The sequence below is a fragment of the Sarcophilus harrisii genome, chromosome 1 (assembly GCF_902635505.1).
Source record: "Sarcophilus harrisii chromosome 1, mSarHar1.11, whole genome shotgun sequence".
Lineage (NCBI taxonomy): Eukaryota > Metazoa > Chordata > Mammalia > Dasyuromorphia > Dasyuridae > Sarcophilus > Sarcophilus harrisii.
The window spans coordinates 285,240,903-285,259,251 of record NC_045426.1 but is presented as its reverse complement, the minus strand read 5'-3'; the positions used below and the strand labels follow the sequence as shown (position 1 = coordinate 285,259,251).

The following is an 18,349-nucleotide window of genomic DNA, read 5'->3' as shown; positions in this document are numbered from 1 at the left end:
CTTTAAATGGTTTATCTATATGTAGCTTCCCAAAATTTTATGTGCCATATACTTCCTTAATGTAATTGTTCAATTATACTTTTTAGTCAGTTTATAATATTTAGTTAAGAATTCCAAAAGTTCTTGAATAATAACAAAAAAACTACAATAGCTGCTAAAATATATTCTAAAAATCCATTTGAATATCATTTTTAAGAAGCAAACTTATTTTGATAAAAATACATCTAAAATAAAGTACTACAAAATTTAATCTATAAATAACAGTCCTGGAAATTTTTATCAATATACCAAAATTTTATTTAACTTGTTACTTATTCAAAAGCCCCAGAGGCAAAAAAAAAAAATGATAAGGGTAAATAAATCAGTACTAAACAAATAGAAGGCTGGAATCAAAGATAATATAAGAATGGATTAATTTCTATTAATTTTGTTAAAAAGAAAACAAAACTCTAAATTTAAGTCATCTATTTAAACCTTGCCTACATTCACAACAAATGGCTGGGCCTTTGATCTTTTAGAAAGAATGAGTCAAAGATCAGGCTAAGCCATTGGAAAACAAACTGGTTACTTTCAAGTCTCAAAAGAATCAAAATGAGGCAAAACATAAGTCCTCAAAAAAATTAAGTAGGGGTAGCAAGTAGGACATAGTTCAGTCATTAGGAGGCACAGTTTGGCATCCAGTTCTCTCAGGTAGTTTTGTGTTTGTTATTTTCTTTCTTTCTTTCTTTTGAAAGTAATTTCACTTAAATGCCACTGGCACTCGCATATGGCAGAGGCTAAGTCTCCAGCCTGTGACCCTGATTATGTGGCTCCTGCGAGGGCTTCCTGACCTGGTTCCAACCTAAGACTGAAGAATGAAAACTCCCTGACCCTGTGGGGGGGGGGGGGGGGGGGGGGGGGGGGGCAGGGGTGAGAAGGGAAATGTCCATATGTCCTAGCATTTGATGCACAAGTGTGCGAGCCTGGGAGGCGGGAGAAGGATGGAGTGAACCCCTTCCCCATTCCAGTCAGAAAAGCAGCCCCGCCTCTGCTCTTTCAAGCCGCGTAAACTAGAGAAAGGGTACGGAGTCTGGAGCTTGCATCTGGAGCTGAAGCTGCCGTTCTTCCTCTTCATCCTTTGCCTCCTTCTTCTGGGCCTGGGCTCGACGATGCTGCCATTGCTGTTCATGGTGAAGCTGCAGCAGGGCCCTGCGGTACATGGCCTCTAGCATCTCTAGGCGGGCCCTCAGGGCCCTAGGGCTTCCCGGCTCAACAGGTACATTTCCAGCTCTCCTTTCTTTTGAGTCGGCTGTGACGCCCTGGGCGTGGCCGCGGGAACCTCCTTCTTCCTCCCCCTGGTCGGGCTCATGGTGCTCCCCTCCCCCAGCCACGGTCTGGGGGGGTCGCATGGGTTCCCGAGACTGTTCTTCGTCCTGCCGCTGCAGCGCCTGTCGAAAGAGGCTCCGGTTCTCGCGCTTCAGCCGCCGATTCTCTAGTCGCAAGCGCCCGTTCTCTTCGCGCAGTCGCGCGTTCTGTCGGTCCCGCTCATCCCGCGCGCGAATAGCCTCCTGGTGGCTTGCGGCCAGGTCCGCGAATCGCTCCTCCAGCTGCTGGCGGGCACCGCCCGCGCGGCCTCTCCAACCGCCGCGGCAACAGCAGCCGCTGCCGCCGGCCCCTCCGAACGCCCGGGCCAAACGTTCCTGGCCACGGCCACAGGTAACCCCTCTATCGCCATCGCCATCGTCGCCGCCGCAACCCCAGCGCCTGGCGGCGGCACCACGCATGCGCCACATCAGTACAATACGCAGCTGCCTCGCCCGCCAGCCCTGCTGGTCGGCTGCGCCTGCAGCCGCCGCACACCGGGGAAGAGGAGAGGTAGCTCCTGCCCCCGCCGCCGCCGCCGCCGCCGCCGCCCAAACTATGGAGGAAGAGGTGGTGGCAACCGCGGCTTCTAGCGTCTGTTTCAGAGAGGCCGATTCTCGGCCTGAGGCGTGTCCCGTCTCTTTGAGATACGGTTACCCTCTTGGGCCATTTGCGAGTTTGGGGACTGACCCCCAGACAGTACCGACCCGGAGTTGCCTGATGATTCTCAGCCGCGCATTCCCCAGGCAGTGTTGCTGTTGGAGGAGGCGGCTGCCCTGGAAGGATTGGTTTAAACCAGCCCGCCAAGGGAGTGAGGCCTTGACTTCGCAGAAAGCCACCCGGATGAGCACTTGCAACTAAGTTGCATATACGCGAGATAAAACAAGTACCAAAAAAAAAGTAAATATTAATACATATATATATATGTATGTGTGTATATAGATAGATAGATAGATAGATAATTAGTAGTACAGGCCAGCTGATTAAGCGACATATCGAGAAGGCAGGGCAACTAGGTGGCGCATTGGAGCCTGGAATGGGGAAGACTTCAGCCTGAGTTCGAATTTGCCTTCAAACACTTAGTTGTATAGCCCTAGAGAAGTCGTTTGACTCTTTTTGCCCCAGTTTAAACATCTGGACAAAAACGTAGAGAAGAAATTGGCAAACTATTTCAGCATTTTTGCCAAGAAAACCTCAAAAGGGTTCATAAAAGAATCGGACACGATTGAAAAAGTGAACAATATCAAGGATGAGGTTAAATTGAGTCACATACTTAAAGTAGTTGAGGTCTGCCTATTTCTAAATAAATGTTTTTCCAAAGGTTCGTTGAAAAATAAGGTTTTTATTTCAATAGATTTTATAAAAGTCAAATAAAGCTTTTTATTAAGCTCCTAATTAGAGACAATAAGCATACAATGAACAAATAACAACAGATAAATTGGAAATAATGATGAGAGGGAAGACACTACAATTAAAAGTGACCTTGAAAGATTTCTTGGAAAAAGTGAGATGTTAATTGAGAGGAAGAAAAACCGGAGGTGTAGACAAAAAAGGAAAAATATTCCAGACCTGGGTGACAACCAATGAAAATCCCACAATATCAAAGATGATTATTTTTTGAGGAACAATAAGGAATCCATTGTCAGTGAATCGTGGAGAAAGAGATATAAAAAGAATGGAAAGGTAGGAAGAGACCAGGTGATGAAAGGCTTTAAATTAGCCAAACATAAAATTTTATATTCTAACTTAGAGGAAATGGAAAACCACTGGAGTTTATTGAATAGAGAGAAGAGCAGAAAGGCAGCTAGCATTTACATCACAAAAACTTGTGACTAAGATCTCTAGAGAAAAGTTTTAATAACCCACCATATATGTAATCTTTTAAGTGCCACCGACCTTTAAGTGCCCAGATAAGCTTTAGAGGATTGTTTTCTGACAACCCCAGAAAGTATTGGAAAAGCTCTTGTGAGACATCCTCATTTCATGTTCATAACTTTCTCCCTTGTAAATTTCATAAAATGAAAGAAGGAAAGTTATGTTGAAAGGGTGAAGGAAAATGGAAAAATCCTTAACATAATACATCCCAATGCCTCTATCCAAAGAGCCTTAGTCACTTCTGATTCAGTTTTGTCTTTCTCTTAGGTTTCTTTGATTTGATGGCTCCTGAATTTCAAAGCAACCACATTAGATATCTCAACTATTACACTCCACTCAACTTCTGCTATAAGGTTATGTATTACAACATTCTTAGCTGGGAGCATTCAGTATTTTTCTCAGACTAGGCTTTGATGAAATTTTTTTTTCCTTCTTACTTTACTTCTCTCCCACCTCCTCTCCTCCCCTCCTTCTTTATTCCCTTCTTTTCTTCCTTTCTTCTTTCTCTTTTTTCTTTCCTTCTTTTTCTTCCTTTCTTTTTCTTTTTTCTTTCATTTTTTTCTTTCTTTCCTTATTTCCTGCTTTCCTTCCTTCTGTCCTTTTCTTCCTTCCTTCCTTCCTCCTTCCCTCCCTTCCTCTCTTTCCTTCTTCCTTCCTTTTTTTTTTTATCACTAGTACTGCTTTTCCCAGTCAGCATTAAGTATCAACTGTGTGTCAAACACTGCATTTAACACAGGAAGCTAAAAATGTATACACACATACACAAAAACAAACTACAGCCCCAATTCCCAAAGAGTGCTATATAATAGAGGTGGATAGTATTTAAGTAACTATGTAAAAGTAAGATATATACAGACTGAATTGGGGATAGTATCACAGTGAAGGCAAGACAGGAAAAGACTTTTTTTTTTAAACTTCTGTTCCAACTTTTCTCTTCTTTCCCTCCACCCCCTCTCCTAGATGGCAGGTTAAAATATGTTAAAGTATATTTTAAATACAATATATGTATACATACTTATATAGTTGTCTTGCTACACAAGAAAAATTGAATTTAGAAAGAAGATAAAAATAACCTGGCAAGAAAACAAAAATGCAAGCAAACAATAGAGTGTAAATGCTATGTTGTGGTCCACACTCATTTCCCAGTGTTCTGTCTCTGAGTGTAGCTGGTTCTGTTCATTACTGATCAATTGGAACTGATTTAGATCCTCTCATCGTTGAAGATAGACACTTCCATCAGAATTGATCCTCATATAAAATACTATTGTTACTGTGAATAATCTCCTGGTTCTGCTCATTTCACTTAGCATCAGTTCATGTAAGTCTCTCCAAACCTCTCTGAATTCATCCTGCTGGTCATTTTTTACAGAACAATAATGTTCCATAACATTCATATACCACAATTTACCCAACCATTCTCCAATTGATGGGTATGCATTCAATTTCCAGTTTCTAGCCACTACAAAAAGCCACAAACATTTTTGCAAATACAAGTCCCTTTCCCTTCTTTAATATGTTTTTGGGATATAAGCCCAGTAGTAACACTGCTGGATCAAAGGATATGCATAGTTTGATAACTTTTTGAGTATAGTTCCAAATTGCTCTCCAGAATAGTTGGATCTGTTCACAACTCCACCAACAAATGCATCAAGTGTCCCAGAGGAAAAGACTTCTTGATGAAGGTGAGGCTTTAGTTAAGATTTTTGAGAAAACCAAAGAAGCTGTGAGGCAGAGATGAAAGAAAAAATTCTGGCATAGGAGACAGTCAGTAAAAATGCTAAAGTTCCTTCTAAAAAGGAATGCAAGAGGCCAGTGTTATTGACTCACAGAGCAAGAGAGAGAATAAGAATACTTGAAATGTAGAAAGCAGTAAAGTTATGAAGGATTTTAAAAGCCAAATGATTTTATTTTTGATCCAGGAAGTAATAGCTACTGAAGTTAATTATAGCAAAGTGGTAATGGTTACTTTGGGAAGATCATTTAAAAAAAAAAAAAAAAGCTGTTATGTGAAGGATGTAGAAAAATTTGAGGAAAGTAGACTGATCAGCAAGCCATTGTAAGTGGTCTTATTCCTGAAGAGGGGTTGGACCAGGGTAATTGCAGTATCAAAGGAGAGAAAGGGCTTATAAAAGATTGAAAATGTAGAAACACAGGACAAGCACTGATGGAATTTAGGGAGTTAGATTGAAAAGTCAAGGATGACATCTCATTTGGGAATCTGGGTACATGGAGGGATGACACTCCTTTCAATACTAAGGAAATTAGAACAGAAAGTTTAGGAGGAATGAGTTCAGTTTTAGATTTTGAGTTTAATATGGCTAAACTGATTCTCCAGTATCAAATACAAAATCTTCTGTTTGACATTTAGAGCCCTTCTCAACCTTTCCACCTCCTAATATTTGATGATCATGCCAGCACCCTGGATACCTTAGAATCAGCCAGAGTCAGGATAAGCAAAAGTCCTTAATCTTTATTCTTGGTCTTTAGAGATAGGATTGAATTGGATGGAAGCAGAAACTCTGAAACCTTCCTCCTTTGTCTCCCCCCCAGAAGTGACTCTGGCTAGTCTTACTCTACCCCCTAGTCTCTCCTACAATTCTCTGTATACACCAATTATCAAGCCAGCACAGGATAGTGGGAAGGGCTATTTTCCAAGCATATGCTTATAGAGTATTGCCCAATTGGTAATTAGTCTTAAGTGCTTGGTTGTCTGATAGTGCATCAACTCAAGTTTCAGCCCTTTACACTAATACTTTTCCAGAAATGTATCCTATCCAGTGACACTGACTGATCACCTTGCTATTCCGTGAACAACACAGTCCATTTCTCAGAACATTTTCTATGACTCCTTTCTCCCCCATATCTGAAATGCTCCCCCTTCTCGTTTTTTTCCCTTCTGCCTTCTGTCTTCCCTGGTTTTCCTTAAGTCTTTCCTAAAATCTCACCCTTTACAATAAAGCTTTTCTCTTTTAATTCTAATGCCTTTCCCCTCTTAATTTTTCCCTAATCAATATGAATATTGTACATATTTTTTTGCTTTCTGTGTTCCCCAATCATAAGCTCTTGGACATCAGGGACTGTCTTTTGCCTTTTTAGACTGGAGTGGGGTTGAAGGGAGGTATTCATGGAGCTCAGCACAGTGCCTGCTAAATACTAGACATGTCTTAAATTCTGATTGATAGACTTTGTAGTAGCCAGTTCAAGATGTATCCTAGGTAGTTGGAGACGGCCTCCACAGTTTTTCATCTCTAAAAGCTGATCTACTTTTCTTTGCGATCTATTTCTAAAGACATTGATTGTCTCCATTCACCCTTGCCATGATTTCCATTGATTTCTGGTCTCACAAAAGTTTGCTTTAAGTAGTAAGTCAGTTGTTTCAAAGCTCCAAAAAAGATCCCCACAACAACTACATACACAAATAGGTTAACCACAGCTATCAAGGATTTTTGTTCTTTTGATGCCAAATAAGATATCTTGATATAGGGCACCCCTACTTGTTAAGAAGCCAACAAATACTGAACTTTCTTATGAAATAGCTCTTCAGAGATTCCTTTGAATCTTTAGGCTTCTTCATATGACCTTAAGCTATAAGCAATTCCTGTTATTTACCAGAAGATTTAAAAGTGTAGGAAGCAGGTTGAAATTCTGACTTCTCTAAATATTCTTAGTTCTATCCCTTCTAGAAAAACAACACTTAGAAAACAGGAAAGGAGTCTAGGCATTCCATTTGCCTGGAATAATAATACATACCTTTTCAGGTTGACACAAGTATAATTTCCTATAAAAAGAAAATGCATCTTCAGAGTCTGAGATGTGAGAAATATATATCCATCCTTCCTTGCTGCTCCCAACTCTACAAAAACTTTCTCATACTCCACATTTGATAGGGACAGAAACCCTCTTTCTCACTTTTATTCCTCCATAAAAATTTTTTAGATGTTCTGGGGAAATAGTATAAATTGACAAAGCAAGATCGAGTAAAGATCCTCAAGTTGTTTGATATACATTAATTATACCATTTTTCTATCCATGATTAATCTTTAACCTAACTTTGCTCTTCACCTTAGAGGTAGAGAAGGAACAGAGATCATTAATCTATTTTTTTTCACCATCCCCTTCCTCATGTAAGGTAAAAAGTATGGTCCATTTTATTATTCAACCAATATATTCATGCAATAAACTTTTATTAAGAGATAAAAAAAGAATAGTTTTGTTGAAATCAAGAGAGGAGAAAAGTTTCAGTAAGAGTGCTGGTAAAAGTCATATTGTAAGTGGGTGAGTTGAGAATGAGCAGAGGGAAAACCATAAGGTATTATCTTTTCAAGAAGTTTAGATGGAAAAGAGCTTGAAGAAAACTAACAATATGGAAGACACTAAGAGTGTCTTTTCAATTACTTGTGTATAAAAATGATTGACTAACTGAAGTTGCCTAAGACATAGAAATACCAGTAGGAGAAGTCCCCAGAATGAGGCTGACAATTTTTTCTTCAGAATTCTAGGAATAACCCTTAAGGTCTTCCTAGTTGCTCTAAAGATTTTGCTTTAAGCCCCCATTTACATGTTTCTTCTTTAGTTTTATCATGAGAATTATTGCTCTAATAGAATTTGCTATCTCCCCAATATCATTTAACTGATAGCTCAGTAACATCAGTAATCAAGCAACATCACTTTATCCAAACGAAAATTCACTGAAATAACAAAATACAAAACCAAAAACATTCAACAGAGAAAATGCAATGTGCAAAAATATCCACCAGAACTGAAGTACACTTCTTCCCATATTTCCATGCTTGGGGAAAATGGATTCCCAAAAAGTATTGCTTTTTAAAAATGTGTTTTAACAGGGACACTTATACATTGTTGGTGAATTGTGAATACATCCAACCATTCTGGAGAACAATTTGGAACTATGCTCAAAAAGTTATCAAACTGTGCATACCCTTTGATCCAGCAGTGTTATTACTGGGCTTATATCCCAAAGAGATCATAAAGAAGGGAAAGGGACCTCTATGTGCACAAATGTTTGTGGTAGCCCTCTTTGTAGTGGTTAGAAACTGGAAACTGAGTAGATACCCATCAATTGGAGAATGGCTGAATAAATTGTGGTATATGAATATATTATGGAATATTATTGTTTGGTAAGAAATGACCAACAGGATGATTTCAGAAAGGCCTGAAGAGACTTACATAAACTGATGCTGAGTGAAACAAGCAGGGTCAGAAGATCATTATACACTTCATCCACAATACTATATGATGATCAATTCTGATGGACCTGGCCATCTTCAGCAATGAGATGAATCAAATCAGTTCCAATGGAGCAGTAATGAATTGAACCAGCTACACCCAGTGAAAGAACTCTGGGAGATGACTAAGAACTATGACATTAAATTCCCAATCCCTATATTTTTGCCTACCCATATTTTGGATTTCCTTCACAAGCTAATTGTACATTATTTCAGAGTCTGATTCTTTTTGTACAGCAAAATAACATTTGGTCATATATACTTATTTTGTATTTAATTTATACTTTAATATATTTAACATCTACTGGTCATCCTGCCATCTAGGAGAGGGGGTGGAGGGAAGGAGGGGAAAAATTGGAACAAAAGTTTTGGCAATTGTCAATACTATAAAATTACCCATACATATAACTTGTAAATAAAAACTATTTAAAAAAATAAAATGTTTTCAAACTCATTTTTAAAAACTTATTCCACATTCTCTGTTTCCTTGTCCCACCCACTGAGAAGGTAAGCAATATAATATCAGTTAGACTTATGAAGTCATGCAGAACATTATTTCCATATTAGTTGCAAATATAAAAAGGAAAACAGTGAAAAAAGTTTGCTTGAGTTTGCAATATGACCATCAGTTTTCTTTCTGGAGTTTCATAACATTGTTCATCATGAAATCTTTAGAATTGTCTTGGATAATTGTCGTAATCAGAGTAGTTAAGTCTTTCATAATTGGTCCTCTTTAATAATGTCAGTGTTTACAATTTTGTCCTGGTTCTGTGCATTTCACTCTAAATCTGTTCATATAATACATCCGAGATTTTTCTGAAAGCATCCTCTCATCATTTTTATAGCACAAATGTATCCCATCACAATCACATACTCAAAATTTCTTTAGCCATTCTCCAGTTGATGGGTATACCCTTAGTTTCCAATTCTTTGCCATCAGGAAAAGAACTGCTACAGATATTTTTGTGCAAATAGGTCCTTGTACCTTTTTTCTGATCTCTTTGTATTATAGAACTAGTAGAATTTCTATTCAACTGATATTCACAATTTTGTAATCTTTATGGCCTAGTTTGAAATTGTTTTCCAGATGGTTGGACCAACAACATACTATCTCTCTGTTATTTCACATCCCCTCCAGCATTTGTCATTTTCATTTTCTGTTTCATTAGTCAATATGATAAATGTGGGATGGAAGTTCTGAGTTGCTTTAATTTGCCTTTCTCTAATAATGATTTAGAATATATATTTTTTCATTTCAGTATTGATAGCTTTGATTTCTTCTGAAACATGGCAGTCAGGATGTTTTTAATCCAAAATTTATTTCTATACATTTTGGTTCTTATATATTTATTTAGCTAATTTTTCTTAGAACTATGAAAATGAATTTAAAAGAATATTATTCCTCCACTCTATCCAGAATAAAATAACAAAGTCACTACAGGATTTTAGTCATGCAAGTCTTGATTAAACTGGATGCTTCCATCTGGGGAAAAGTATTTAAAATATAAAAATATGTGATCTTGTAACCTATGCAAGTGACAATGCAAGATAACTATGTTATTGTAATTAAAATTTAAAATTGGCATTTTGAAGGCAGCAAGTTATAAAAGAGCAAAACTACCACATTTCAGAGAAGCTTTTGACAATCTTTCACCCAGTTATTGTGGATAAAATAGATATACTAACGTCTGATACATACATTTAAGATGATTTCAGCACTGGTTTGTCATTAATGTCTTAAAAACAAATTGTAAGTTCTCTAGAATAGTATGCCAGTATACCTTGGACTCTATGCTCTTCAATTTATTTTATTTTTAACTAGTGACCCAGATGAAGTTCTAGAAGCTCTACTTAAACAAATTGCAGATGTTAAAAACTGTAACAAATAGCTACAATACTAAATGACAGGATTCCAAAATATTTTGACAAACTGAATTATGTGGTCTAATCCAATAAGATTAGGTATAAATGTAGGTAAATATTTTTTAAAATTACTTTAAAATTAACATTAGATCAAATATTGTTATCATTAATAATTAATTTAATCAATTTTTCTAGTTTTCTCCCATTTCTTCCATGTGAGAACTCTTTACAACAAGATCTTTGGCCTTAGACTTCTCTGCTTGCTTTGTTTGGTGTAGTGGGTCTGGAGTAAGAAGACCACTAATTTTATGTGTGACATTGGACAAGTCACTTAACCTCTTTGGGTATTGACAGTACCATCCACAAAATGAGACCTGAGAAATATATTCCCTTCCAGACCTAAATCTGTTTTCATTTGATCTTGTACTTCATACTTTTGTTCTGTTAGGTGACATAATCTTTCCTTCTGATATCTTAACTATTCTTCAAAACCCAAACCCCATATATTTTGTAATGGGAGATTATTGTTCTGTGGTAAATGATGAGCAGGATGCTTTCAGAAAAAAAAATAATGGAAAGTACTCCATGAACTCAATCAAAATGAAACACTGTATATGAAGTAATAGCAATATTTTGGGATGACCAGGTATAAACACGAGTGCTATTTTTAGCAGTATAATGATCCATGACTACTATGACTTATGATAAAAAATACTATCCATACCCAGAAAAAACAGATTGTGTCTGAATACAGATTGAAGTATACTCTTTCTCTCTCTTTTTTAACTTTATTTTTCTTGTCTTTTTTCCCATTAAGGTAAGAGATCTGTTTTCTTTCATAACAGAACTTTTGTGGACATATTTTGCATAACTTCACATATGGTTTCTTAATTGAGGATGGGGATAAAGAGAGAACCTGGAACTCAAAAGTTTTAAAAACAATGTAAAAATTTTGTTTTTAAATGTAAATGTTTTAAATGTAAAATATTAAATAAAATTTTAAAAACCCTCAAACCCCATCTCTTTTGGGAAGTTTTCAATTACAAGTGATTTCTTCTTTTGACTTCCTATAACAGTTATACTCTGCCATTCATGGAGCTCTGCCTTTTTTTTTTTTTTAGTTGTTGGACAGATAAGATGAAACACAAAACCAGATTGTCCGTTCTTTAAAGGATTGTATCTTGTATTTTTGTCATTTTAGCAATATCTTCAAAAATTATCTCCTGGAGAGACAGATTCTACACACACACACACACACACACACACACAGAGAGAGAGAGAGAGAGAGAGAGAGAGAGAGGCAGAAAGAGACAGACAGACAGACAGAAGACAGAGACAGAGAGGTAGAGAGAGAGACAGGCAGAGAGAGAAAGAGAAAGAGAGAAAGGGAAAGAGAGAGAGTGTTTATTAAATATACTGTCGTATCTTTGAGAAGCAATCTTGGAGTGGCAGTTTAACTGTCATTCTATGAACAGGTAGTAAAGAAAATGAGTTTAACTGTCATTCTAAATTGACTGTTAAGGACTAACAAAACTTATTTCCTGAGAGAATTAAGCCTAATCTATATTGTGTGAAGAAATACAAAGCTAATTTCTTGAGAAAAGATTTTAATTGGTATTCTGAATTATATGATTATATTTCCAGAATTGAGAATTCAAGTACTGTGGTTAAACATCACTTTGACTTATAATTTTTCTCACAGTACTTAATATTATAAATAAGTATTTATTCTTGTTTTATTGTTTCTTTGTAAATAGTGTAGCTGACCTAGGAGATTAGAATATTTGAGAAGAGGGAGAGAAAGAGAGAGGGAGAGAGAGAAAGAGAAGAGAGAAAAGGAAGGGATAAGGAAGAGGAGAGAGGAGGAGAAATGGTCAGGGAGAAAGAAAGGAAAAAAATTATGGGAAAAGAGGTTTATCTTACCAATTTAATAAACTGGGGTGGATACTCAGCTAATAGTTTATTCATGAAGAAAATGTAGCAATTTTAGGAATATGGAAATATAAGAACATTGAGATTTATTACCTTAGAACTTGAATGAGAATAAAACAAGTTAACTATTAGCAAGTTGAAAAATGACACTCTTCTTAAGGTATTCATGGAGGTTGTAAACCCCAGATATGCCAAATAAGATATGCTATAATGTAAAATTGTTGCAATTGTAAAAGTATTGCTACTCATATGCAATTATGTAAAAGAGACTTGGTCTGATATATTTGGAAGAAAAAATAGTCCACCCTTAAGTTTTAGCAAATATGTCAAACAATCACTTTTGATATACTGACATATTTGTTCCCCAAAAAGGAAAAAAAAGGGACCAATAAAAAGTAGCACAGTTAAATGGTTAAAAAATAAATAAATACCACAGTAAATAGCAGCCACATATGAGTTTTTAGACTTCTGCTCAACCTGAGCCCTTAAACTACTTTGAGCTACTACCCAACTTGGGACCTTAATTTAGGGACCTTAGCTGGAGGCAAAACCTAGGAGAGAGGGTCTGAAGTAAGAATAATTTGGAGCATTGTTTTTCTGCTCACAGTTCCTACTGCACCAAAATATATAAATAATTTGGTATTTTACCTTGAAAAAGATTTGATGTTTGCTTGTGGAAATGGGCGTTGGAAGAATTGCAGCTTGTGAGTTATTCTCAACTAGTGCAGTTTTATGCATTCATATTGCTTGTTGGAGGAGAATTTGAACAGAAGTAAACTTCAAATTTTTGTTATGCCCAAAATGTTCCCTTATCTATCAATCAAATGGAATAAATACATAAATACACATTTTCAAAACACAGTATGACAGCTGCCCAGAAACAAGCAGAGTTGCTCTTGCTAAATAAAAAAACCCTGATTCCTCAGTTTCCAAATTTATATTTAATAGTTATTGGGAAACAAAAGATAATATTTTGTAGCAATGGTAAAAACAAAATCATAATGTTTTATTTAACATATACTTTAACATATTTAGCATGTATGGGACTACCTGCCATCTAGGGGAGGGGGTGGGGAGAAGGAGGGGAAAATTTGGAACGGAAGTTTTTGCAAGGGTCAGTGTTGAAAAATTACCCATGCATATGTTTTGTATATAAAAAGCTATAATAAAAATAATTTTAAAATCATAATGTTTTAATTAGGGCTTTTAGAATTACAAAATCATTGATAATGATGTCAGCCCCTACATTTGGGATTGATTTATCTTCTTAGGAAAATGATACCTTCCTTTCAGAACTTTAGTTTGTATTTCCCTTTTACTTTCCTGTTTTATTCAATATTTCTGAAATTTAAATTACTTAAAATTAGGATTATTAAATGTACTCTTTCTCTTTACTCATTTTTCTTTTCCCTTCTATCTTGTCTCTTTTGCACTTCTCTCACCTTTCTCACTTTTGCTCCATACTTTTGTGGCCCAGTTGAATGCACTTCAGAAATCCCTTTTTCTCATAATCCCATTTATCATCTACAATTGAGTATTATTTACTTTTGGTTTCCTTTAGCAACAAATATTCATTTTTCTTTTTTCTTTCTTCCTTCTAATAAACTATGTGTAATCTAGTCTCCCATTCTTTTACAATAACCTTTTTGAACTTTTTCTGTTTTCCTATGCAGTTATATGTGCGTATATGTATGTATGTATACAAGGTAGAGCAATGGAGAATATGAAAGCTTTGTTGTATCTTTTCCCTTTATGTTGTATCAGGATTGTAGATAGCATCTTCACAGCTTTTCTTCCCTTTTTGTGTTGTTGTTGTTTATTAGTTCTTTTAGAGGTGTTTTACCGCCAAGCTTAAACTCCCTGAAATCTCAGTGCATGAAGGAAGTAGAATGTTATGTTTTCCTTAATGATAAACTCAAGCTCCCTATTCTTATATCTTTAAAAATATATGATCATTGTTAATATTATGAATACTGTAATATAGTAGCAAAAATGTAAATGAGAAGGAAGTTACACTTCTTTTTTTTTTTAAGCATTTATCAAATGTTTTTATGTGCCAGGTACCATGTTAGGAGCTAGAGATAGAAAAGTTAAATAATGCCTGGCCCTCAACGAATTTACATATGCATTCCTTACCATAACTTATCAACCAACAAGAATTTACAAGCCATTTCTTCCTTGTTGACTTCTGCCACCCCCATGCAAAACAAAGGAACACAGCAGCTTATACATTTATAAAAATAACTGTTCAATTTTAAGGTTTTGGGTTTTTTTTGTTTTTAGTTTTGTCTTACTGTCTAAGTGATAAAAAAGCTATTTATATATAAACAAGTGATTAGTTATCTGAAAAATCTATTTTTAAGTTAAGACTTGTCAGCTTTCTCGCAGTGTGATCAAAACCCATTTCCTACTTTTTTTATTATAACTTTTTATTGACAGAACCATGCCAGTGTAATTTTTTTACTACATTATTCCTTGCACTCACTTCTGTTCCGATTTTTCCCTTCTGTCCCTCCACCCCCTCCCCTAGATGGCAAGCAGTCCAATATATGTGAAATATGTCACAGTATATCCTAGATACAATATATCTGTGCAGAACCAAACAATTCTGTTGTTGCACAGGGAGAATTGGATTCAGAAGGTAAAAATAACCCGGGAAGAAAAACAAAAATGCAAACAGTTTACATTCATTTCCCAGTGTTCTTTCTTTGGGTGTAGCTGCTTCTGTCCATCATTGATCAATTGAAACTGAGTTAGGTCTCTTTGTCAAAGAAATCCACTTCCATCAGATTACATCTTCATGCAATATCGTTGTTGATGTATATAATGATCTCTTGGTTCTGCTCATTTCACTTAGCATCAGTTCATGTAATTCTCTCCAAGCTTCTCTGTATTCATCCTGCTGGTCATTTCTTACAGAACAATAATATTTCATATTTCATAACATTCATATACCACAATTTACCCAACCATTCTCCAATTGATGGGCATCCACTCAGTTTCCAGCTTCTAGCCACTACAAACAGGGCTGCCACAAACATTTTGGCACATACAGGGCCCTTTCCCTGTATCTCTTTGGGGTATAAGCCCAGTAGTAGCACTGCTGGGTCAAAGGGTATGCACTGTTTGATAACTTTTTGGGCATATTTCCAGATTGCTCTCCAGAATGGTTGGATTCATTCACAACTCCACCAACAATGCATCAGTTTCCCAGTTTTCCCACATCCCCTCTAACATTCATCATTATTTTTTCTTGCCATCTTAGCCAATTTGACAGGTGTGTAGTGGTATCTCAGAGTTGTCTTAATTTGTATTTCTCTGATCAATAGTGATTTGGAACACTCTTTAATATGAGTGGTAATAGTTTCAATTTCATCATCTGAAAATTGTCTGTTCGTATCCTTTGACCATTTATCAATTGGAGAATGGCTTGATTTCTTATAAATTAGAATCAATTCTCTATATATTTTGGAAATGAGGCCTTTATCAGAACCTTTAAATGTGAAGATGTTTTCCCAGTTTGTTGCTTCCCTTCTAATCTGGTTTGCATTAGTTTTGTTTGAACAAAGACTTTTTAATTTGATGTAATCAAAATTTTCTATTTTGTGATCAGTAATGGTCTCTAGTTCATCTTTGGTCACAAATTTCTTCCTCCTCCACGAGTCTGAGAGATAAACTATCCTATGTTCCTCTAATTTATTTATAATCTTAAATGAAATGGAAGAATACCTTCAAAAATATAGCTTGCCCAGATTAACAGAGGAATGTACAACTGTAATTTCCCCTTATTACTGCTTTGGCTGCATCCCACACATTTTGGTATGATGTCTCATTATTGTCATTTTCTTGGGTGAAGTTATTAATTATGTCCATGATTTGCTGTTTCACCCAATCATTCTTTACTATGAGATTATTTAGTTTCCAATTATTTTTTGGTTTACTTTCCCCTGGCTTTTTGTTGAGTGTAATTTTTATTGCATTGTGGTCTGAAAAGGATGCATTTGCTATTTCTGCCTTACTGCATTTGAGTTTGAGGTTTTTATGTCCTGATATGTTGTCTATTTTTGTATAGGTTCCATGAACTGCTGAAAAGAAAGTGTACTTGTTTCTGTCTCCATTTCATTTTCTCCAGAGATCTATCATATCTAACTTTTCTAGTATTCTATTTACCTCTTTGACTTCTTTCTTATTTATTTTGTGGTTTGATTTATCTAATTCTAAGAGTGCAAGGTTGAGATCTCCCACTATTATAGTTTTGCTGTCTATTTCTTCTTGCAGCTCTCTTAAATTTTCTTTTAAGAATTTAGATGCTACGCCAATTGGTGCATATATGTTTAATATTGATAATGAATAATTATTGATTATTGAATATTGATATTGCTTCATTATCTATGCTATCCTTTAGCAAGATATAGTGCCCTTCCTTATCTCTTTTAATTAGATCAATTTTTGCTTTTGCTTGATCTGAGATCAGGATGGCTACTCAGGGGTAGCCTTTTTGACTTCACCTGAAGCATAGTAGATTTTGCTCCAACTTTTTACCTTTACTGTGCATGTATCTCCCTGCTTCAGGTGTGTTTCCTGTAAACAATATATTGTAGGATTCTGGCTTTTAATCCATTCTTCCTCTTTATGGGGGAGTTTAAGCCGTTCGCATTTATGGTTAAAATTACCAATTCAGTATTATTTGCCATCTTGTTAACCCCTATTTATGCTTTTCTCCCTTCTTTCCCCCTTATTCCTTCCCTTTTCACTTTTCCCTTCTCACTTTTCAATGAGGTGGGAGAAGTTTCACCATAAATTGAATATGTCTACAATTTTTCTCTTAAAGCCAATTCTGATGGCAGTAAGATACCCACTATATTCATCCTCCTCCTTTCTCTCAGATATAATAGGTTTCCTTTGCCTCTTTGTGAGATGTAGTACCCCCACTTTACCCTTTTTCTGGTACAATGTCCTTTCCACCTCTAGTTTCTAGAACAAGGTATACCTGTATTCTTTATACATCTTTACAGCAGAAATATAGTTCCCAAGATTTCTTTTTACCTTTTTCGGTTTCTCTTGAGTTCTATATTTGTAGATCAAGCTTTTTGTTAAGTTCTGTTTTTTTCATCAAAAATAGGTGAAATTCGCTTATTTCGTTAAATGACCATCTTCTTCCCTGGAAAAAGATGCTCATTCTGGCTGGGTAAGTTATTTTTGGTTGCATACCGAGTTCCTTAGCCTTTTGCAATATCATATTCCAGGCCCTTCAATCTTTTAATGTAGATGCTGCTAGATCCTGGGTAATCCTTATTGTGGCTCCTCTATATTTGAATTGGGTTTTTCTGGCTGCTTGCAGTATTTTTTCCTTCGTCTGAGGGTTCTGGCATTTGACCACTATATTTCTTGGTGTTTTGATTTTAGGATCCCTTTCAGTGGGTGATCAATGAATCCTTTCAATGTCTATTTTACCCTCTGTTTCTATGACTTCTGGGCAGTTCTCTTTGATAATTTCCTGGAAAATAGTGTCCAGGCTCTTTTTTTCATCGTATTTTTCTGGGAGTCCAATGATTCTCAGATTGTTTCTCCTAGACTTATTTTCCAGGTCTGTTGTTTTCCCAAGAAGGTATGCCACATTTTTTCCCATTGTTTGATTTTTTTTTTTGGTTTTGCTTGATTCTTGTTGTCTCCTCGAGTTATTCAATTCCATTTGTTCGATTCTGATTTTCAATGAAGTATTTTCTTCACTCACTTTTTTTATATCTTTTTCTAATTGTCCAATTGAGTTGTTTTGTTCTATGGAATTTTTTTCCATTTCACCAATTTTATTTTTTAGAGAACTATTTTCTGTTTCCAGTTAACTAATCCTATTTTTCAAGGATTTGATTTCTTTATCCACTTTGTCTTTAAATGAGTAAGATGACTTCTTCAGGCTTGTTTGCCAAGCCTCCCTCTTCTTTTCCCAGTTTTCTTCTCTCTTGTGAGAGCCTTTTTAATTTCTTCTATGAGATTCATCTGTGCTGAGGAACAGGGGATCTCCTCCTTTGGAGATTCACCTGGAGACAGTCTGGTTTTATTCTCCTCAGGGTTTAGAGTCTGCTCTCTATGCA

The 18,349-nt window shown here is 36.1% G+C and overlaps 1 protein-coding gene across 1 annotated transcript; it reads right to left on the bottom strand.

The window, feature by feature from the left end:
• Positions 1-263: 263 nt before the first annotated feature.
• TUSC1 (tumor suppressor candidate 1) lies at positions 264-1,859 on the bottom strand. The gene has a single exon (XM_031943417.1). It carries the CDS (start codon positions 1,770-1,772, stop codon positions 1,050-1,052), a length of 723 nt encoding a protein of 240 aa, XP_031799277.1. The 5' UTR covers positions 1,773-1,859; the 3' UTR covers positions 264-1,049.
• Positions 1,860-18,349: the final 16,490 nt, after the last annotated feature.